The sequence below is a fragment of the Vidua macroura genome, chromosome 16 (assembly GCF_024509145.1).
Source record: "Vidua macroura isolate BioBank_ID:100142 chromosome 16, ASM2450914v1, whole genome shotgun sequence".
Classification (NCBI taxonomy): domain Eukaryota; kingdom Metazoa; phylum Chordata; class Aves; order Passeriformes; family Viduidae; genus Vidua; species Vidua macroura.
The window spans coordinates 7,983,621-8,006,244 of NC_071586.1; the positions used below are offsets into that span (position 1 = coordinate 7,983,621).

General features: G+C 42.0%; 1 protein-coding gene across 2 annotated transcripts in view; it reads left to right on the top strand.

Moving 5' to 3' along the window:
• Positions 1-22,624, top strand: part of ABCC1 (ATP binding cassette subfamily C member 1) — a 46,175-nt gene that overhangs the window by 15,345 nt on the left and 8,206 nt on the right. Inside the window, exons 6-23 of one of the 2 annotated variants that reach the window (XM_053991971.1) lie at positions 1,136-1,197; positions 2,028-2,159; positions 3,174-3,401; positions 4,062-4,239; positions 4,967-5,128; positions 5,806-5,898; positions 6,723-6,926; positions 9,334-9,480; positions 9,806-9,893; positions 10,353-10,422; positions 11,270-11,396; positions 12,476-12,652; positions 13,688-13,855; positions 14,209-14,386; positions 18,539-18,623; positions 19,893-20,031; positions 20,954-21,161; positions 21,965-22,275. In XM_053991971.1, coding sequence (XP_053847946.1) covers positions 1,136-1,197; positions 2,028-2,159; positions 3,174-3,401; positions 4,062-4,239; positions 4,967-5,128; positions 5,806-5,898; positions 6,723-6,926; positions 9,334-9,480; positions 9,806-9,893; positions 10,353-10,422; positions 11,270-11,396; positions 12,476-12,652; positions 13,688-13,855; positions 14,209-14,386; positions 18,539-18,623; positions 19,893-20,031; positions 20,954-21,161; positions 21,965-22,275 — 2,757 coding nt within the window. The remainder of the gene's footprint in view (positions 1-1,135; positions 1,198-2,027; positions 2,160-3,173; positions 3,402-4,061; positions 4,240-4,966; positions 5,129-5,805; positions 5,899-6,722; positions 6,927-9,333; positions 9,481-9,805; positions 9,894-10,352; positions 10,423-11,269; positions 11,397-12,475; positions 12,653-13,687; positions 13,856-14,208; positions 14,387-18,538; positions 18,624-19,892; positions 20,032-20,953; positions 21,162-21,964; positions 22,276-22,624) is intronic. The other variant, XM_053991972.1, reaches the window with a different exon arrangement.

Consider the following 22,624-nt stretch of genomic DNA (forward strand, 5'->3'; position numbering starts at 1 on the left):
AGGAAAGCAGGAGTGGCTGAACACTGAAAGTTTTGCCCCCTTCCCCTTCTCTGACTTTAAAAACTTTTATTTATTCACTAATTGAGGGTGTTGGATTTGTTTCCCATCATTTTACTGCAAATGTTTGGATACTTTGTAAATGTGAAACTCTTATCCCCTTTCAAAAAAACAAAAGCATCTCTCTGATACATACTTTTATTTTTCCCTGTAAAGGTTGCAGAAAAATTTATGTGAAAAAGAGAAAATGCAGGACTCTGTTTTGTGTAGCTGGGTTAGAACACAGTGCAGGACAGCACAGTACAGGCTGCACAAACATGAGTTAAAAATGGCAAATGTTGGAAACACTTGGCTCTGGCTGTGTTAATTGCAGTACTTTAATGACATTTAGTGACTTTTATAGATAGACTGAGTTGCCTCAGCTATGGTTGATGGTAAAACCAGTGGTTTGTTGTGCCTAAGGAGAGGTTTTAGCATTCTTTAGATGCTGTTCAGAGCTCTGAAAGAGGGATGAGAGAAATGTGCACAGAAATTCTGCCAGTAAATGAACTTTTCATACCTTTGAAATTGTCTCAGCCTTTCTTTGTGCTCTTTGAACCCAGCCAGATTAGGAATGTATTGATACTTCAGTTTCCCACACATATTTGATGAATGAGATACAGGACTCCTAAGGGGGGTTTTGGGGTGTTACACATTTTATTAATTTGTGCATCTGTGTCAATGGACTCCCAAGACTTCACTGCTAGAACAGGAGAACTGTTTCATTCATGATTGCCCTATTAACATATTTGTGCCCTCATATGGAAGGTAGCCTACCTTGCATTGACATAGGCACTGACCAGGACATCTGGAGGCACTGTCTGGCCTCCCCTGGCTGCTGCAATTCCTTCAGCTGTTTGTTGTGTTGTTGATATGGAGCACTGCTATTCCTGTGTCCCAGTGGTGGAGCCTGCTGACAGCCCTGAAGCTGTGCTTGTGCTTGCTGAACAAGCTCTCAGCAGCATAAATGGCAAGTTTTAGTAATGTGAAAAAATACTGTAAACAAAAGGAATTTCAAAAACATCTCCTCTGCTTTGCTTGTTTCTTTTGGCCTTGCAATCATTTTGTATGTGGATTGATTCCTTTTTCTCTCCTTTAGAATCCATGTCCAGAGTTCAGTGCTTCTTTCCTCTCCAGAATCACATTCTGGTGGATCACTGGGTAAGATCAAGCTGTTGCATAAATCACCAGTTCAAGTCAGATGGCACTTCGGGATCCTGCTTTCAGAGCTAAATTAGCAATAAAAATGCAACAATAATTTTGGTTGGTTGTTTTGTAGCTAGCTTAAATTAATTTTTAAAAAAGCTTGATTATTTTTTTTTACTTTCTTTTTAGGGTCTTTGTAATTTTAAATTTTGCCAGTCTGTATTTAATGTTTTTGATGAAGGAATATAATAAAAAAAATTCCTTGGGAAGTATAAGAAAGGAGAAATTGCTATATTTAGAAACTAAGACATTGAAAACTATTGCCTCTTTTTGTCCTATAGGCTCTTTTTTTCCCCATTAACTTAATTTTATTTATGCTGTATGATTTGTGAGTTAAATCACAGAAGCATGTAAAATAATATTGGTGTATAGTTGTGGCTGGTACTTGGCCAGAGTTCCAACAGAAAGCTAGATGAAAGAAATTGCTTTGTGAAATTAAAGGCTAATAAAGATTTTGAAACTTGCTAGGCATGGGAATATTAATTGCCTGGCTGATTTTCAAATGAGATCACTTCATCCTTTGTTTTATTTTCCCTGGAATTTGAATGCAGTGGCATATCCTGGATCCTTAGATGTTTTGGTGTCTAGTTCTCCCAGAAAAGACAGGAGGGTGTATGTTAGCATCTGGACCTGTGTTGCTGCAGGCACTAATGCTTGCTTGCATCTTTGTGGAGAGCTGCCTCTCTTCTGGGGCTGCATGCAGCTGTATCTATATATCTGTCTCTACATAGACACAAACATTTCTGGTGTTCTTAAATTTATATTGCTGATTCCTTCTAACACAGGCTGATGATTCAGGGTTATCGGAACCCTTTGGAAGCCAAGGATTTATGGTCATTAAATAAAGAGGACAAATCAGAGGAAATAGTACCAGGTTTGGCTAGAAATTGGGCAAAAGAGTGGTCAAAGACCAAGAGGTAAGTTCAGTTATCCTGGCTTTCAGTTCTGCCAAGACACAGAGGTTTAAGAGCTCAAGTGACTCAGCCTCTGCTTAGAGCTGTTTGTTGTTTGTTACTAAACCTGCTTTTGTAAGGCTGTGGCTGCCCGTGATTGTCCTTGAGTGCTCAGAGAGCTGGAACCAAGTAGGGCTTTTGTTTTTTCCTAATTAAGAACTACATCGACTTTCCCTTTGTCTTTCATGATCCAAAACTTATTACTGTGACTTTTGATGTGTGGTTTTCCCCTGGGGAGGGAGTGTTTGGACACAAACTTCTGCTGTGTAATTTGGGAGCTTGGGCTCCCTCTGTAGTTGGAGAAGCCTCGGGAGGTAGTTCAGGGTGTCAAAGTGAGCAGCTTATTCCTTTCTTTTGCCTATATAGGGAGTCTGAGCATCTAAGCCAGATGACTAAAATTAGAAAGACTGCATGCTTGTGGTCTCCATCCTACTTTCATCATCCTTGGCTGCAGCAAATAGGAACACCTTTTCATTGAAGGAAAACTGTGTGCTTGCTTACACAGTGTGTTTTACATCCAGCTTGTCCTCAGAAGTTCAGAGCATGGAGTTTAGCATAAGCCAGATGTAAGAAAAGAATGTGTTCAGTCCGTTGGGGATGTCTTGGCATTAACCTGACTTCAGTCTCTTAACTCTGGTGGTACAGTGAAGCATTGTTTTTGATGAAAATTCAGTATACTGGGTTCTAGAATAATAATGTCCTCTGCTCTTTAAGCTTATGTGTACAGCTCTATTCCCCAGGGCAGACTTAAGGGAGAGATTTACAGGAATGTTACCTATCCAGGCAAAGAAAGCCATTTCTGAACAGCCAGTTCATTTAGATATGTTGTATGATTAAATACATTTGGCAGTAAAACTCAGTTAAACTGTTAAGAATCACAATAAGCAGCTCATTTACATCTCATTTGTACAGTGAACATTTTTCTGGTTGGCTTTATGCTTGAATAAAGGCTACATTCTCTACCTGATCTTTTTTCAGGCAACCACAAAACATGTTATATGCGCCCAAAAAGCAGCAAAAATCAGGAGACTCAAATGGTGATGTGACAGAAGAGGTTGAAGCTTTGATTATAAAACCATCTCAGAAGAGCTCTGAAGCATCTTTATTCAAGGTGTTATACAAAACCTTTGGACCATATTTTCTCATGAGCTTCCTTTTTAAAGCTGCACATGATCTCTTGATGTTTGCAGGCCCGGAAATTCTGAAGTAAGTCCTATATACTTTATTATTGTATTAAAAGTATGTGAACAGGATTTAAAACATGCTGGTATTTCACTCCCCAAGCTGCTTTGCCTTCAGCTGATATAATGAGGAAGAGATGTCATAAAAGGGAGCAAACATGATTTAGGTCCATTGTTTTTAAAATAACAACATCATGCAATAAATGTTTAACTTCTTTTCCTTTCCAGCACCGGGAAGGCAGGGCGGGAACATAATCAGCAGTAGCAGGAGAGTTTACTCAGTTCTAACCTGTAATTATTCTGTGCCTGGCCATCAGGGTATGTGGTGCCACAGAGCTGAGGTGCTGGGAGGGTTGTATTGCTTTGAGCTAAGAAGTCAAGGAACTGCAAGTGGCTGTATTTCAGCTGAAGGGGATATGAGGCTTCTCAGTGTAGCTATAAGAGAATGCTGTACATGCAAGCTGTGTGTTACTTCATGTTTCAGACTGGTATGTTGAGGAGGGAGTGACATGTGCTCATACAAAATGATCTCCAGCTTCTAAGAAGTTTGCTTAAGTGTTTTACCTAAGTTTGGTACTTCAGGTGCTTGTATGACCTGTACAATGTTTGGAATAACCTAAGGCTGCAACCATGACATTTGGTTTTGTTTTCCATCTATCAAGAGAACTCATTTCTGTCTCCACAGATTGCTGCTCAACTTTGTAAATAACAAAGCTGCCCCAGACTGGCAGGGCTACTTTTATACAGTGCTGTTGTTTGTTTGTGCCTGTCTTCAGACACTGATCCTTCACCAGTATTTTCATATTTGCTTTGTAACTGGAATGAGACTCAAAACAGCCATTGTTGGTGTAATTTATAGAAAGGTAGGTGTTTCTTTAAATATGTAACAGTACTGTGACTACAAATATGCAATATCTGTGACTGTGAGAATGCATCACTTAAGTCTGAGTAATAAGGTAGGAGACTCTGGTATGCTGATTCCTAACTCTTAATAGAAATAAGAGCGTGTCTAATTTATAAATAAAAGCCTTTAAGCCAGGACAGTTTTCTAATTTGCTACTTAACATGCTGGTTCTCACTGCCAAGTAAGAAAACTTTCCTCATTTAGGCTTGGGGTGTGCAGTGCTTCAGTTGGTGCAGAAATTAAAGATGTGTCTACATTTACAGCTTCGTTTGGGATTTACCAGCAGTGCCATCTTAGAATAAGCTGGAACATTTTAGAAAGCTGTGGATAGCTCTGTGTGAGAAAAATGTGTCACAGGAAGTGAAGGTTCCACTTACACTAAAACAAAAACAAGTAACAAACCAAGTAAACGATACCCCCAAGCAATAAAACCACCAGCCCATACCCCAAAGTTTCCTTATTGACTTTTATTCTGTATTAGCTTAAACCCAGCTGATTGATTCAAACTGTACAACTTGTATTTTGCAGGATGTTCAGGGTAAACAGAATATGAAGGAGGAAAATGATTGCTTGTAATTTAAAAGATGCAGTTGTGTAAAGCACTTGACTTCTGTGGAGAGAATACAAATGACTAAGTCTGTCCTCATGTTGTTTTAATTGGTTTTTGTTTTTGTACCTGCATGTAGGCACTTGTTATCACAAATTCTGCTCGGAAGACTTCTACTGTGGGTGAGATTGTGAATCTGATGTCTGTGGATGCTCAGAGATTCATGGACTTGGCTACCTATATAAACATGATTTGGTCTGCCCCCCTGCAGGTGATACTGGCGCTGTACTTACTGTGGCAGGTGAGCATTGTGTGTTGTTTCTTGCTTTGGCTTTGGCAGTGTGCTGCTTCCATGATTCTGTGACTACACACGCCTGTCGTTCAGACCACTGGAGGGTTTGCAGCAGTGAGGAGAAAATGCTGTTTATTAAGAAGCCATTCAGAGCGGCTTTTGTCATTGCTGTCAGGAAGGAAAGCAGGAGGTTCTGAATTCTGAGAGCACATCTGAGTTCCTATGGAGAGGATGCAGAGGGGAACTATTATCTTTTGGGGGACTGCAGCACCTAGAGGCTCTGACTTGTCCCTTGATTTAAATAAATGTGGTCTTGGCTCTGTGCTCAGAGGAACCGTATGGGATGTTTGCTGCTTCTAGTTCACACAGCACTGTCTCTTCAGAAGAGCAGACAAATCAGCAAAAAGTGCAAAATGTTAAAACATATTTGTGTGTTTGTATAGAGATATATTTGAAGAGAAATTGATCTATATGTACTTCTGTTTGGGGACTATATATATATATATATATATATATATATATATGTTTGTTTCAAGAGTCAAAGTATATAGATATTAACCTAAGCTTCTACTTGATCCTAAGCTGAAAACCTAATTCAGAATGATTTTCTGTAATTTATGCAGTGATTTGAGCCAAGATTTATAAAAATTAGTTTGAATAAATGCTTGCAATTATGTACTTTTCAGAATTTGGGTCCTTCAGTGCTGGCAGGTGTGGCTGTCATGGTCCTTCTGGTTCCAATAAATGCTGTGATGGCAATGAAGACGAAAACCTATCAGGTTAGCATCTCCAGTGCTTTGAAGAAACATCTATTCTTTGACTTGTTCCTGGAGGTTTTTCCTTATTTTTTTTCCCCATCCCTCTAACTATTGCTTAAAAAAGGGAAGGGAAAGAAAGGTCAGAGGTGTTGTGTATTCAGAATAAACAAACTCATGTATTTTTCAGCCTTACAGCTTATCTGTATGTAATGGTCTAAAAACCCGCAGTAGTGAAGACCAAGGTAGCACTTCAGACAGCTTCATGAGATGTCCTGAACTGAATTATTAGGAATTAGTTCAGTTTTTAACTTGCCTGAAAGCTAAAGTACAAAGGTAAACTAGTGTCTACCTAATGAACCTAATGGCCATGAATGAAATATTCATGTTTCCAGGATGTGTGGCTTGTTCCATTTGTTTGTTTGTTTCCTGGAGAGATGAAGAGGGAAAAAGCCATTGATAGTGCTGAAAATAAAGCAAAATCAAGTTTGGTTTAAGGTTAGATGCAAGCTGTACATCTTACAGTGGCTTATTTTTTAGCTGCATATTGTACCTGAGTCCCAGGGCTCCCTGTTGTAGGATTAATCACACTTAAACCAGTGCCACACTTGTTTTGATCTTGCTTTGGATTTGTAGTTACACGAAGCATTCTTTTAATTGGTTTAAAACGTCTTGTTAATTCTGCATATTTGTTTGTTCAGATAGTATCTCAGATTTCCTGCTTGGGAAGCTAGTAAGCTTTTGATGATAATGAGGTAAATTTGCCATTGCAAAATACAAAGCTCAGAACTTTGAGGCTCTGCCAAGTATTGTGCTCTGTTAATTATTTTTTTCAATGTTGTTTTTAGGTGGCTCAAATGAAGAGCAAAGACAACAGAATTAAGCTGATGAATGAAATTCTCAATGGGATTAAAGTTCTGAAACTTTATGCTTGGGAATTAGCCTTTAGAGAGAAAGTATTAGAGATCAGACAGAAAGAACTCCAAGTCCTAAAAAAATCTGCTTACCTTGCTGCAATGGCAACCTTCACTTGGGTTTGTGCTCCGTTTTTGGTAAGTGAAACAAATCTAGAAGTCTTCTTCTCTCTTTTTTGGGATTGTGCTTTCCAAGGCAGCACTTGAGGACTTCTTTTGGTTTTGTGTTTTAATAACTTGAGCCAAAATGCCCTCCAGAATGGTGGGTCCTTGAACACTTAGGGATCCACTTCTCTGTGGAAAGGCACTACTGTTTTCTTTGAAACTCAGTAACATCCAGGTTGGATGTATTATAGAAGTTAATGGCCAAAGTATTGGAAAATAAAAACCTCCTCTGCATCCCCTCCTACTTTTAGTAGAGTACTTCAGGAATCTAAGATGAAATGTATGGTCAGATTTAGGAGAATTAAAAAATCCCTTATTTCAGCATGTTTCTGAGCAGCAGCAGGTCTGTACATAAGAGTTCCTGACTGAATGGGATGTTGGACTCCAGGAGTGTCTCTGGCTGGGATTCTCCCAGCATCTGTGTAGGAACAGTATGGAAGAGGCAAAACTGTTGTGTAGCATGAGAGGGCTTCAAATTCTTATTTGAAGAAAATAAAAATCCGTGATATGTGAAACATCCCTCCTGTGTTTGTGGTTAGCTTACATTTCAACTAATACTAGGGAGAGAAGAGTGAGATCACATCAAAATTGCTTCAGACCCTATTAGAACGAGGGGCCATTGCTCTTGTCTGCAGAAACAATTAAAAGCCATGACTACATTAGGATAAAATATGTGCTGTTCCAGTTGAAGGTGTTTAAGTGTACTTTCCAGTCTCAGATTCCTTCCCTGCAAACATTTTTAGTGTTTACATTATGCTCGGGGCATGATGAAAGGCAGAGAAGCAGTGCCCTGGGTAGGAAGCATCAGCTGCATTCTTCAGTGAATGCTTTTCTAAAAGTAGCCTGAGATTATCTTAATATAAATACATTATTAAATGAAATTTCTAAATAACACCCTGCAGGTGGACTCCCTAATGCTGCTCTGTGGAGCCTGGGAGGGCACACTGGTGTGATGTGCAGCTGTGTCCCAGCACACACGGGGGATGTGTGGCCCTGGCTCTGCGGGGGCTTTGCTGCTGGGCACGACCCGGAGTGCAAGGCTGCTCTTCAACATCTTGTTGCTTGGATTTTTTTTTTTTTTTTTGTTTTGATAAAAAAAATATTTCAAGTGCCTATTTGGAAGCACTTTTGACCTTCAAAACTTTTATTTCCCCTACTCCTTCCCGTTTCCAAGGCCAGGGTTTTTAAAGCCATTGTTTAGTACCAGTGTCAGGGACCCGCTGGCTTTGCAGTGCCTTGTGTGCTGCGAAGGGTGGATTTCAGACTGATGGCTGCTAACACGAGGGTGCAGACATGCTGCTTGGGAGGTTATTCTTTGGACCCTGTCTTGTTTTTGATCTCCATGGGAGGGCTTTCTCCCTGGGATAGGGTTGTCCAAACCAAGAGCTGTACAAACAAGCTACTGTACAAGGCACAGCTGAGTCAGCTGCTGCACCCAGAGCAATCCGTGTCTTCACAGCAGTCAGATTTGTTAACAGAAACACTGATGTCTTCAGTGGATGCTGTGCTTAGATGAGACTGTTCCTTAGATGGGGAGCTCTTTTAGGAGGGAGGATGCCAGAAGTTTATCTACCTTGATTTCTTGTTTTAATTGGCAGTCTGTGGGAAAAAAGCTGCTGGATCTTGTGATATACTGAGGTGTGAGGGTATTATCATGCAAGATAGCACTATGAAGGGAGTAGTTCTGAAAGCAAACATCTGATTTTACTTAGTTTGCTTTATTTTACTGTAATATATTAAATACATTTTAAAATGAGTGTATGGATTTTTTGAGTTATTTTTATAGCTTATGATTCATGATAGCAATGGCTCAGGGTAATTTTCTTGTTCAGTATGAAACTGAAATAGTTCACAACAGAAAAGGCTTCATCTTTGTAATGCAATAACATTTCAAGTTTCTTGTCCACGATAAAGTGGGCTGTATTTGGAAATCTAGGGTTGTGGTAGTCTCTGCAAACTATAAAACAGGTTAGTATTGGGCTGCTTCTAACTTTTCTGTCCATGTATGTTACTGATCCAATATCTGATACTTTGAGGAGTGTCTTAAAACTGAAAAAAATCAGGAGAAAAAGACCAGTGATCATTTTTCTATTTCTCTTCTGCTGCTGTGTGACCTCAAATAGCCTGGGACATTCATGGTTTCACTTCTGCTGTGTGAGGCAAGGGAGCAGTTAGCTCTTTTTAAGGAGGAGCCAACTTCTTTTTACAACAGCAGATTTTAATCATAAGTTTGTTTTGCAAAAAGTGTTGCCAAGAATGAAAAGTTATCAGAACATTGCTCTTTCTTTGATTGATAGTCTGATTCCAGTTGTCACACTGTGTCACTGACTTGGTGGCTTTAAGACATGACCCTCACTGTAGCCTTTACCCTTGGTTTCAGGTTGCCCTGTCCACGTTTGCTGTGTATGTCATGAAAGACAAGAACAACATCTTGGATGCTCAGAAGGCCTTTGTTTCTCTGGCATTATTCAACATCCTCAGGTTCCCACTGAACATGCTTCCTATGGTCATCAGCAACATAGTAGAAGTAAGACTTCAGTCATCAACAGGTGTTTTGTGTGCAGAAGGAGGCCCTGGGTGGAAAGATTACATCCCCCTGCTTAGAGAATGACCACTGGGGAAATGTGGCCTCCTCTGGAAGGGACCTTGCAGTTCCTGGTGAATAATCCCAGTTATGGTGGATAGGTGTTCCTTACATCACCCGTATCTCTTGTGGGTTTGGCTGTCCAAGCAACTATGCAATGGATTTAAGGCTGGCATAATAATGATATAATGTGTATGTGGCACAAAACAGTGAGCACTTAAATGTAAGGAGCAGAGTAGAAATAATTTTGCATCCTTTTCCCATGCAGGCCAGTGTCTCCTTGAAGCGCCTCAGGGTGTTCCTGTCTCATGAGGAGTTAGATCCAGACAGCATAATCAGGGGTCCCATCAAAGAGGGTGAGTTTCTTTGCCTGTTGCAAATCAATGTGTGCAGGTTTTGGGTGGTTTCTTTTGCTTTCTAAAACAAATTTACTGCAGTTTTGGTGGGTTTTGCTGATAAATTTGAGACAGAAAACAGAGAAGAGAGTTTGTAAAATGGAAATTATGTACAGGTTCTTCTTCCTTCTCAGATAGTTTCTTTCCACAACTGATTTGCAGCTGGAGATGCAGCTGGGTAGCTGATGTTCATGTACCTCCTGGCTCCTGAGTGGGAGTAACCTTGGGACCTCTGCTGTCTTGCTAAATTCAGTAAAAGCAGAATGCAAGTTTTTGGCAAGCAGTGGGTTGGGTTGTTGTTCTTCTGAAAAAGTAACTTTATACCTCTGCCCTCGTGTGTTTGGCTTGACTTTGGATTGTGAGCATGCAGTTTAGCTGCTTGCATTGGTACTTTCATAAATATGAGTTTTCTCTTTGCAGCTGAAGGATGCATTGTTGTGAAGAATGCAACGTTTAGCTGGGCCAAAACTGATCCTCCTTTGCTGAACAGGTAAAGTTGGTGCTCTTTTTTCTATTCCATAATCTTGCTGCACCATAAATTATCTATATTTGAATTATAAAGTACATATGGAGAACAGTTTGTTACCATAAAGAGAAATAACATCAGTTCTATATATATATTTTTTTTTTAAATTGGGGCTTTATGAACTAGAGGGATTTACTGTTTTCTGCATTTATGGAATGCATAAAGGGAGGTAGCAGGAAATGTAGGGATCAAGGAAGAGAGAGCTGCAGGGGATTTCAGCTCTGGCTGTGTGCTGCAGATGGGCTGAGCTCCATCTAGAGGGTGCAGCCAGCTCAGCCCCTCGCAGTCAGCTCAGCTCCCTCCTGTTTGCCGTGTCCTCAGGCTCATTTCACAGCCCGATTCTCACTGCACTCGCTGGCCTTGACCCCGGGCTGCAGAAAGCAAACAGTGATGCAGTTACAAGCTGTATCTTCCCTGTGCCCTGTTCCCTTCCTTAACTTTGGCTGCTTTTACTTGGGCTTTAAATGGCAAATTCTTTGGGACAAAAATTTTCTGTATTTACATTTGTATTCATAGAACACTTGAGAGAAGTCTTAGCAAGATTGGGTCACAGTGCTTTTTTTCTTTCTGTTTTCTTCCCTTTTTGACTAATTACATATTAAGATTATGTTCTGTTTTCTAAGTATGAGGAGAGCTGGCTGCTTTTCTGAATGAGAGGTTTGGAGTTTCAAGCAGTTACAGTTTCAGTTCTGAGTCAGTATTTGCAGAGGGTGTTCACATTGCACCTGGTTTTACATGGGCAGTTCAATTGACTGTTTAACTACTGGGGTGTGCCAGCAAGCAAGGCTGAATTATGTGCACTTTATTTCAGCATTAATTTCACTGTTCCTGAAGGCTCCTTGGTGGCTGTTGTTGGTCAAGTTGGCTGTGGAAAGTCTTCACTGCTGTCTGCGTTGCTGGGGGAGATGGACAAAAAGGAAGGCTACGTGGTTGTGAAGGTGTGACATGTCTGGAGAGTTGTTCAGCTATTTGTGGGTATTGCCAGAGGGGTTCTAGATTTCCAAGTGGTGTGAAGAGGGAAGAGACAGCCTTTCATATGAATGCACTTTTTAGCCTGCTTTCCTGGCAAACCATGTGTATGCCTTAGCCTGCACTCTGTGTAACTGCCTGTTAAGCCTTGACCCAAGAGCATCCAGATCTGTTGGTGTCAGATTTAGCCAAATAAAACAGTGGAGCACTCAAAGATGAGTGTTCTGGTGAGTCTTACTAGCAGCTGGGCATGAGATGGGGAGACCCTGGTACATATTCTCTGAGGAAAAGCAGTGTTGGGCTCTACTTTCTCAGACATCAAAGAATTACAAGGAGAGGGTGCACCCAGACATCTGAACATAGGAAAAGCTGCTGTTGCAGTTTGTTCTTTCTTAGACATCAGAGCTGCACAGAGCTAACAGAGAAAAAATGACCTGGAAATAAAATTACTTTAAGAGCAAAACAAATCTGCTGCATTTAATAGTCTGTAGGTTTGGCCACCTTCAGAATTGTTGTGGAAAAATAAACTAGTTGAGATCTGAGTCACTAACTATTAGTGCAGAAAGAGAAGACAGAACTGATACTCAAAGCAAAATACTTTGCATAATCTCAGTCTCCTCCTTTGAAGTGACTTTTAGATGAAAACTACTTCCTCTGCTTTCTGCAGAGATCTCTTGGCAGGGGTATATTTGTTAAACACTTGCATTCCAGATTAAACTCTTTTGTGCAGAACATAATTTATAATTATGTGAAAGAAGTAATGACTTTTGACATGTGCAAACGTCTTCTAAACAAATGTTTCCTCCAGGTTTATGTTAATCGTATTTTGTTTGAAGCCCTTTATTTTCCACCAGTGCACTTTGTTGCATTCACTTGTAGAGAGGATTATAAAAATAACATTTTGGAGGAGGTGGGAGCCCAAGAACTGCTTTGTTTGGAAATGACCGTAGGTAATTAGTGAGGTGATTAGCACTGCCTGCCTCACAAAGCCCTGCTGTGCCTTGACTCTCTGTGCAGTCTAAAGTACTGAACTTTATTTTTCTTGCAGGGCTCTGTAGCCTACGTTCCTCAGCAAGCCTGGGTCCAAAATGCAACCCTGGAAGATAACATTATCTTTGGAAGGGAGATGAGTGAGAGCCGGTACAAGCGTGTGATTGAGGCTTGTGCCCTGCTGCCTGATATAGAGATTCTTCCTTCAGGAGACAAAACAGAAATTGGAGAAAAGGTATTTCAACACCCACTCCACTCTAACAGTGGTATTGCTTGTAGTTAAGGCTGTGTGACTCTTTATTTTACTTTATCTCAAAGTTGTATTGAATTTAAAACTTTCAGAGCAGGAATCCTCTAGAATAAGAAGCAGATTTGAACTTTGTGTTTTCCTTCTCTTTTAGCCTCAAAAGGGAGAAAACTTGTCCTCAGTTAAAAATATAAAACTGTCTTGTAGTGACAGTTTTGAATTGTTTCTAAGTTGCCACGGTTATAGAGCAGAAAAATATATAGAAACAAGAAGAGAAAAATTTTCTGAACACTTCAGTTTAGTTCAAAACAAGCAAACACCCCTCCAACACCAACCCCTCCAAAAAATCTGAATCACAACCTACAAGAACAGTTACCAAAAGTCACCTTGGTTACCAAAGCAAGTGTGGTGTGGGATCTGGAAAGGTGCATGGATGGTGCAGTGCTGTGGGGCAGGAGCCACTGTCCCTGTAGCAGGGGCTGGCTGGGGTGGCTGCTGGGGCTCTCTGAGCTGCTGCTCTGGGGCTGGGACCTGTGCTCTGAGCGGGTGCAGGGGGCCTGTGCTCCCAGCTGGCACAGAGCTGACAGCCCCCTGTGCACTGAAGTGCAGCTTTATCTTCCCCGTGTGTCAGCAGGCCAGTCACACTGCAGTGGGAACAGAGCTTGTTTCTTCAATCAGAGGCAGCACTGCAGAAATACAGCTGAGAAGAAAAGCAGCCTCTGAATGTACAGAGTTAGGTAGGCCAGTGAGGGTTAATTGCTTTTCAGAACTAGCAAACATTAATTTTTGGGTTTGGCTAGCCCTTCACTGACAGTGAGAACAGAAGAGATGTGCTTCCCTGCAAGAGGATTGTGACTGATTGCTTATGCTGTTGTAGTGAAATTATTTGTGGAAACCTGTTTAATGCAGTGTTGAATTTCCTCTGATTTAAATAAACCACCTATGACTTGTGTCTTTCATAAACTGTAGCAAGACATCTTCTTTCAGCTGTAAATAAAGGCTCATGTCTTCTTGTTTCCTCAGGGTGTGAATTTGTCTGGAGGACAGAAGCAGCGAGTCAGTCTTGCTCGGGCAGTTTACTGCAATGCAGATGTCTATTTACTTGATGATCCTTTATCAGCTGTTGATGCTCATGTTGGGAAACATATTTTTGAAAAAGTTATTGGACCAAAAGGAATCCTGAAAAATAAAGTATGTCATAACATCTCTAGAGAATGCTTTTTCTTGGCTGAGTTCACATGATTCCAAGTTTGTCAAGTTGCATATTTAGACTTCTGTTTCTAACAGCTGAAAAATGAAAGGATCTTTTTTAGAGGACTTTTATAAAGCACTGACATTTTTGTAGTGAAAGGTGCTTTGATTTCTGTAATTCAAAATTATTTGATGGAAAAAATCAAGACAGTGTTCTCTTAAAAATGCTGCATGCCTGTTCCTCATTACTATTCTATTATACACAGAATTCAAGCAGTGAAGAGAAGTAGTCTAGCCATGGTATTCACTAATCTGAAGTTACATAAACTCTTTATTTTTCCTTTTCCTTTTAGACTCGGGTTTTGGTAACCCATGCAGTCAACTATCTGCCTCAGATGGATACAATTCTGGTAATGACTGATGGAGAAATCTCTGAGATGGGCTCTTACCAGGAGCTGCTGGAGCAAGATGGAGCTTTTGCTGAGTTTCTTCGTACATATGCTAACGCTGAACAAACCATGGAGAACAGTGGTAAGCTCACTAATAAACTCTCTTGATGTCTGTCATGTTAATAAGGGAGTCCTGTTACAGGAAAACCAGTAGTACTGATAGGACAGTTAAATTACCATTTCTTGTGATTGCCTATATAGGTAGAGGTGCTTATTTCTTGAGGGTGTTGAAGGTTGTGAGGTTAAGCACACATTCTCTCTTAAAATCAGGGAAATGTGAAACAGATCTGTAGTAAAATTTCCTCTCCGTACAAAATTCAGATGGTTGTGAGACTGCATAAAGGCCAGCTGGTGTTTATACACCCTTCCTGTCTCTGCTAAGATGTGTCTTCTTTATGCAACTAATTCCTTTGGGGATAGGGAGGAGGAGGAAGCAGCTCTGTGTTCTAGCTGCTGTCCTTGACTCCTGTTTCTGCTTTACAAAACAGCTATAGAGCTGCACTGGTACGGGAATACACTTCAGATTTATTTTTCTTTTATCTACAGACAGCTGCAGTGTTGGATTTTAATAGGGGAACTTAGCCTTTGCCTCCAACCTGTTTTCTTCATGGCTTGCCTGTGGTGATTTCCTGACACTCCTGCTGAGAAGTGCCAGGGGTGCCTGCACTGTGCTGGCTGGGGTGAAGTTGGTGACACAAGTTTGGGAGCAGATGCTGAATGCTGCAGAGAAGGCTTTGGTAACAAAGAGCCTGCTTTTTGCTTTGTCTTCTGTTTGGAAAACCATTGGTTCCTTCCCATTCCCTAGAGGGAACACAGGGTGTTTTTTGGTGTGCTCCTCATGCAAAGTGGAAATGGTGCCACATTTACCTGCACAGATGCAGCTGGGGAGTGTTAAAGATGTGTTGAGGAGCTTCCTTTGGCAAGGAGCTGCCCCTGGTGCTCATCTCAGAGTTGCCTGTGGGAGGCCTGTGATGGTCTGCCTGCCTTGCTCTCTGAAGCTCTTCGATCCAGCCTGGCACCAGGCTGCCCCTGGGGTCTGTGAGTGGGCAGGGTTTGTTCCTGCCTGTGCAAGATAGCATCTTCTCCTGGCTCCCTCTTCCAAGCAGTTGCAATTGGGAGCCAGGTTGGATCTGTGATAAAGCTCAGGCTGCCCTGCTGTGGGCTGGCATTCCCCTTGGAAAGGTCTCGTGGTAGTCCCAGTTGTTGCTCTGCACACTGGGGTGCTGGTTTGGGCGGATGCTCTGAACAGCAAACACTGCATGGGTGGGTGTGTCACTGTGGGAAGAGATTCTGTGGGAGCAGAACCAGGTTAACTCCTGGGTATTTTCTGTAGGTGCTTCTGTAGCTACTTGGGGCACAGTCAGACTTGTTGCAGTCTTCAGCATATGTGAAATTTGTAGGCAAATTAACTTTCTCTGTGCTTCCTTAGGCACTTAACAAGTTAACTTTAATGTGAAGATTCACCTCATTTAATAGCCTTGTTCTTCTAGTCTTTGTCTCCTTCCATTTTCCAATGTGGAAAAGTAGATTTTGAAATCCTTTTCATTAAACTAAATTACTTTATTTTTCCATTTAATTACTGAACTTTCTTTTGGAAAGTGAGCCAGTGCTTTATCTTTTGCCATGATTCTCTGCAGTTTTCTAATAAGAGGCACTTCTAAACTTCAGTACCACGCTGGTGATCTGGAGGGGATTATCACAGGGTTGGCCTATTTGCAGTGAATTTGTTCATCAGTTCTAGTCAAGTGATCTTCTGCCAGTGGTAAAAAGTGAAAAGTAGAGGCATTGTTTGTCTGATTCATAGGGATACTATTCATGTTTATTGGATGTGTAAAAGGTCACTATTCCCGAGAGTCATAGGCTCTTGGATGAGCACAGCAGTGTGTGATGGAGTCAGGCTGAGTTGGCTGGAGGGTGTCTGCACACCCACTTTTAAAGGGAGGCTCCCTTATGTCTGAAGCTCTGTGCTGGCAGCCTGAGAACACAGTGGGTTGGTGCTTTCTGGCTGGAGCACATCTGCTGCTCCAAGGGTGGGAAAGCCTCTCCTCCTAGGCAGCCCCCGAGGTTTGGCTGCAGCTCTGGTCCCTCCCAGCCTTCCTGTCCCTTTGGGCTTCCTGAGGGTTCCCTCTGCCTGTGTGCTGTACTGCTGCCTTTCCATCCTCAGCTTCATGGGGTTTCTTCTCTGTGTGGGAAAACTGTGCTTGTGGCTTGGGATTAAAAATAGGTCCATTTCAGCAAATTTGATTCTGCCTTGGGTTTTGTGGTTTAGGTTATTCTACTTGGATGTGAGGTTGTAAAGATTGAAAATGGTAGAGTGTGTTCTGGAAAAACGTTAATTATATATGCTTTTAGAGTCAGATCCTTCATTAGAAGGAACGATTCAACCTCTGGAAACAGGTAACTGTTTGCCATGTGGCTTTGTATTAGTGCTTGCCTTGGAGTAATATGAGTAGCTGCAGTTTATTTACAAGAGACTCAGTCATTATTAGAAGAATTTTATCTGCACAGTAGGAGGTATCTGCATGATTTGCATGTCCTTAGCTGTGTGAGCTGTAGCAGTTGGTGTGTGGCAGCTTGTAGGTAACTCAGCAGCAGCAGTTCTGTATCTCAGAGGCTTCCATGAGGAAACTTTAACTTATAGGTAGACCCTGGACCTAGAAATGTAGTGAGTGTACCAAGAGAAGCATCACTCAGGTCTGAGCCCTGAGGGTCCCTTTTGTTCTCAGATGTGTATTCATTACTCTCAGCTGTTCCTTTTATAATTTCTGGATGCTCTTTTCAGCAGAACCCTTGTTAGTGGGCTTGTACCCTCAGTGCTTACGTCAGATTTACTATGGCAGTCTTGAGCACTTTTTTGTTCTCAGAGCTAAAGGCAGTATAGCAAAAAATCTTCATAGCCTAAAGGCAGTATAGCAAAAAATCTTCATAGCCTACAACATGAAATCAAATTTGAGATTTTAGGGGTGGATGGTTTATTTGTGGTTTTGTTTTCTTCAGCAATGTTCTAAAGCACTGTGTTGCTGGAATGCTTGCTGTTTTTCATATGGGAACCTTTCAAAACAAATGCTGTCAAGTGCTTAAAATAACCAGCTGTCCCATCTTGGTTTGATCTTACTCAAATAAGAACTAAATAATTGAACTTTTTCACATTTTCTGCTTTTTGTCTTTTTAAGGCCATGCTGAACAATTTATTTTTGGGTTCTTAAACTAATGAACCAGACACAGAAAGGAAAGCAGTCCACACTTAATGTGTTGTTGATCTGCTTTATGCATATATTTTGCTTTTGGACAAAATCATGAAAATGTCAGACTCTAGATCTACACAAATTTTCCTGAATATCTTTTGAGTATATTCAGGTCAATACCTTTGCATAAACTATGCATAGATCCTTCAAAAATGCAGAACTCTTTGTTGCAAATTCCAAATTAATTTCCATACATGAAAATAGAGTTCCATTTGCTGACAGCTAACTGTTTAGGAGTCTGACAATTGGTTTTTATAAGGAACATTGACATACCCTGAACCTAGTTTTATCATGGCACTCTACTACACTGAATTAAATTGCTCAGAAAAGGTTACTGTTTCAAGCTGACAGGTTTTCTGGAGTGTTTTAGACACTTATCTCGTGTGTGCTGCATCTTGGTACAAGCAGGATGTTGTGGTATAATGACTCATGGAAAGATCTCCTTCTTAAAGTCATCTGATTCCTGCAGTTGCCTGAAACACAAGGATTTTGGACATTTCTTCTTGCTTAACTTTGCAGGAAGACTCAAAGTTACTAGCACATGGCTGCTGTTCTTAAAGCTTCACTCCATCATGTACAGAATGTCTTCTCATTGCATTTTAAAATAAAAATAATTTATAACTAACTATGTAGAAGCTGTGAAAAGGTTTGAAAAGGAGTGGCTGGAGTGTTGGGTTTGTTTCCATGGAGTGGGTCACATGTGACTTGGTATTGCATGTTTGAACATGAAATATGTCCTCATAATTATGTTACATTATTACTGACCTATATTTGCTAGAAAAATAAATATTCCCTGTCTTGGCAATTAACCCTGTTGGGAGTTGAACTGCACTGATTGTTCACCTGGTCAATTTTCTGTTATTATCTGTAAATACTTGTGCTCCCTGCTTTGTTTGCACATTAAGACTGCAACTGGCAGTTAGGATTGAAATGAAATGCTTGTGTCTCTTTGCCTAACCATTTTGATGTTTACATTTTCACCCTCTCAGATACAAACAGTCCATTTACAAAGGAAGGGAAGCCTATAGAAAATGGAAGCCTTGTGAATGAAGCTCCTGGAAAGTTGATGCATAGGTGTGTGGTTTTATTATTTTTTTTCCCCTCTTGCCCCCCATCCATTCAATCCAGTCACTCAGATGTGGATAAACAAAAATTTGATGGTTATGGTATTTGTTAGTGGGAAAATATATCCTGCTGGATCCAGCAGCCTGAGAAAGGCAAAGCTGCTGCTGCTCTGTGGTTCCAGATCCAGCAGTTGGAAGTGCTCCAGCAGGCACCTGCAGCACCCCCACAAACACAGCACCCCGGGGCCTCCTCTGGCCCTCTGTGGCTCAGCAGGACCAGGTTTGCTGCTGGGAATCCATCACGTGTGTCCATGCAAGCTGCATCTCTGCAGTGGCTGGGCTCAGTCCCTGCGTGTGCCTGGGAGCTGGCCCTGGCCCGGGGCTGCTGGCCCTGGCCCGGGGCTGCTGGCCCTGGCCCGGGGCTGCTGGCCCTGGCCCGGGGCTGCTGGCCCTGGCTCGGGGCTGCTGGCCCCTGGCATTTGGACCCCTGGGGCTGCAGCCCCACTCCAGCTGGCACAGACTGTTGCACATTCATGTCTGCACACACACAACTGTCATGATAGTCTTTCCATATGAAGAAACTCTGGTGTTGTAGCAAGATATTGTGGGTTTGGCTTGCATAAAAGGGAGAGTGTTTTACTGGCTAGTCCAGCTTTTGTGTGTGCTCCTAAGGCTTCTGCATTTTACTGCTGTCAGAGGGGATGAAGTGCCAAGTGCACCTTTAGTCTGACCTAATGCAGCTGCTATTTTGCTTGCAATCACTCTGATTACACCTTTCCAAAACTGTCTCCTGGTCTAGGCCTCCTTCTTACGGTGCTCTGGATAGTGCTCTAATAGTGCCTCTGTTCTTAGGGTGCTCTGGAGACACTATTTCTGGAAGCTGATGAGTGCCTGGGAGTTAAATGGCCTCTTTTGAGGGGAGTGTGGGTACCCTTTTCACACTCCAGCAGCTGCTGTGCTGATGATGGGGTTTGGAAAGGCTGGTCTTGATGGCCACAAAGCATTTTTTCTCCTGGAGTGATTGTGCAACCAAGACTTCTTTATCTGGTGACTGTTACTTGCACCTGGACATGGATACTTGGGAACCAAATGCTGTCAGGGAGGGTTGGGAGGGTGCCCTGAGGGGACAAGGGGGGCTCAAGGAACTGCTGGCCCTGTGATGGACATCTCCATAGGAGTGAAAACCACTGACTTGGAGCTGTGGACTGTCAAAGCCTAGTTGTGAGGTAGCAGCTGTCCTGTGTCAAGCTAAGATTAAAAAATAAATGTCTTCAAACAGACAGCTCAGTAACTCTTCAACATACAGCAGAGACACTGGGAAGCCACAGCACCAGAGCAGCACAGCAGAGCTGCAGAAGCCACTTGCTGAGAAGAATTCCTGGAAACTGATGGAGGCTGACACAGCAAAGACTGGGAGGGTAAGGCTCCAGTTCCCACTTCCTGTGCCCTCTTTCAGTTTTGCAAAAATCTATTTCAGAAGAAAATGACTTCTGAAGACCATGTAACTGGTGTGAGAACGGGCTGAGTGAGTTCTCAAGCTTGCTTCTTGTTGTGTAATACTTGATGGAAGTGTTGCTGTGCCCTCTGCTCCCTAACCTGATCCCCATGTTTGCCTGCAGGAAGAATGCCAGCACAAAACTTGTGTGAGATGATGGGCCTGACTACATCAAAGTGTAGAAGGAGAAATGAAAACCTTGCAGCTATTTCTTGGAGAGAGGTTGTGACAAATTAGGTGACCTAATGAAAACTGCCCTTCAGTGAGGAGCTGCAACTGACTCAGATGAATTTAAGCCAAGTTTCCACTGTAGACATAAGTATCTAATCCCAGGATACCCAGGGCTTTTTGAAAAACCTGAGACTGAGGTTTCTGGGAAAGTGGCAGTCACAGCTCCTAGCAATGTTGCTTGAATCCAAGCTTGGATTGCTTGTTGTTGGTTAAAGATAGATCATAGGATACAAGCCATGTGGAGCAAGGGTTGGTTTAAAGGCTTTATGATCTTGTGGCACAGAGAGCCAGAAACTGGAACTCCTCAGTGAAGTTTTTGGCTCTGCTACTGATGCTCTGTGGTACTTCAGGCAGGTCCCTCCCTACTCGTCCCCTCCCTTGGATGACAGGGAAGGATGATGTGTGCCTGCCCTGAGAGAGTGCTGGATTTGGCATGTCTCCACAGAATGCTTTGCAGCCTGTGTTCCCAAGCAGTGGCTCTCTGGAGTGCAGCTGCTGTGTTTTCATGGCCTCATGGAAGGATACTGACTTTAAATAGGTGTTGGACAAGGGGGAGTTGCTGGTTTTGAAACTTAGCTGCAAAATGAGTATTTCTTTTTGTCTTCTTTCTTCAGGTAAAGGCATCAGTGTACTGGGATTACATGAAAGCAATTGGACTCCTAATGTCTTTCCTGGCCATTTTCCTCTTTATGTGTAATCATATAGCCTCCTTGTCTTCCAACTACTGGCTGAGTTTATGGACAGATGATCCTGTTATCAATGGAACACAGCAGAACACAACTCTCAGACTAGGAGTATATGGAGCACTGGGAATTTCTCAAGGTTTGCTTGGTTTTGTGTATTTTAAGATTTGCTGGTTCAGTGTTTCTAATGCTCTTGGTGCCTGTAGCAGCATTTTGCTAAGGATTTGAGTGTGTGTTTTCATAGGAAAATTAAAAACTTGAATAAAAAAAAAGCAAACCAACCAATACAATTATTCAGTTACAAAATGTATTTTTCCTTTCATTTGTAAATTAAATTTCTCAAAGTGAGAAGTGTTTTGCTGGCTGATGAGTCAGAACTGCTGACAGAACATCTGATCTGAGAAGAGTCTCCTTGGCCTGACAGCAGTCTGTGCTGGCCTGGTCTGCAGGGGCAGTTTGTCACAGGAGGCTGTGGCTGTGCAGCCCCAGCCTGGCTCAGCTGCCCTGGCTGGGGTTTGCTCTGGCTGCTTCTGGCTCCATCCAGGGCACTGTGGGGAGGCTGCTTCAGTGATGTTTTGTTTTGTGTCCTCTTTGGGGTTTAGAGTTTGTTTGCCATGGAACCCAATACTCCAAGTATCCCACTCCAGAAGGGCCATGAAAATCCCACAATAAAAAATAAATGCCAAGAGCAAATTCAGTGATTTTTGCTCAGGGAAAGCGTTCAAATATTACACAATTTTTTTAATGGAAAAGCAATGAAAGGAATGTGGTGTCTTGCCTGGTTTTATTTTTTCATACTACTTGACATATTTGCTGAGTCTACCTGAAGTGAATCCAAGTTCTCAGGATTATTGTACTAATGCTGATGCTGAATGATGACAAAATGAGGAAAATGTTTTGTGTGAGAGGTGGCAGCAGTTAATAATGAGTCTCCTTTTCTAGGTATTGCTGTGTTTGGCTACTCAATGGTTGTGTCAATAGGAGGAATCTTTGCATCACGACACCTGCACCTTAACCTGCTGCACAACGTCCTCAGGTCTCCCATGAGCTTCTTTGAGCGCACTCCCAGTGGGAACCTGGTGAACCGTTTCTCCAAGGAGATAGACACCATTGACTCCACCATTCCACCCATCATCAAGATGTTCATGGGCTCCACATTTAACGTGATTGGGGCTTGTATCATCATTCTGCTGGCCACACCTATAGCTGCTGTCATCATTCCACCCCTGGGACTTGTCTACTTGTTTGTGCAGGTAAAGGGTGTTACCTGGGGGAACCAGGACCAGCAGTCACATCCTCTGTTATTTAAGGCTGTTCTTACCCTGCACGAGGAAGGATTTTAATGTGTTGGATTTGAGTCATGCTTGACTGACTGTGCTTTGCATGGTTTACTGATAATCTGATGTTAGCACAGCATTTCCTTCCTTTGTCAAGTGTAAAATGACTTCTGTGCAGAACTTAATTCTTTAATACCTACTTTATAAAAATGCCATTATATTTTGTGGCAAATTTTGCACAGCTTGTTGCTCAGAGCCCAAATATGGAAAACATGGGCTTTTCCAAGACTTCTTTCCAAACATGAGAGTAGTCTTTAGAGGGGTA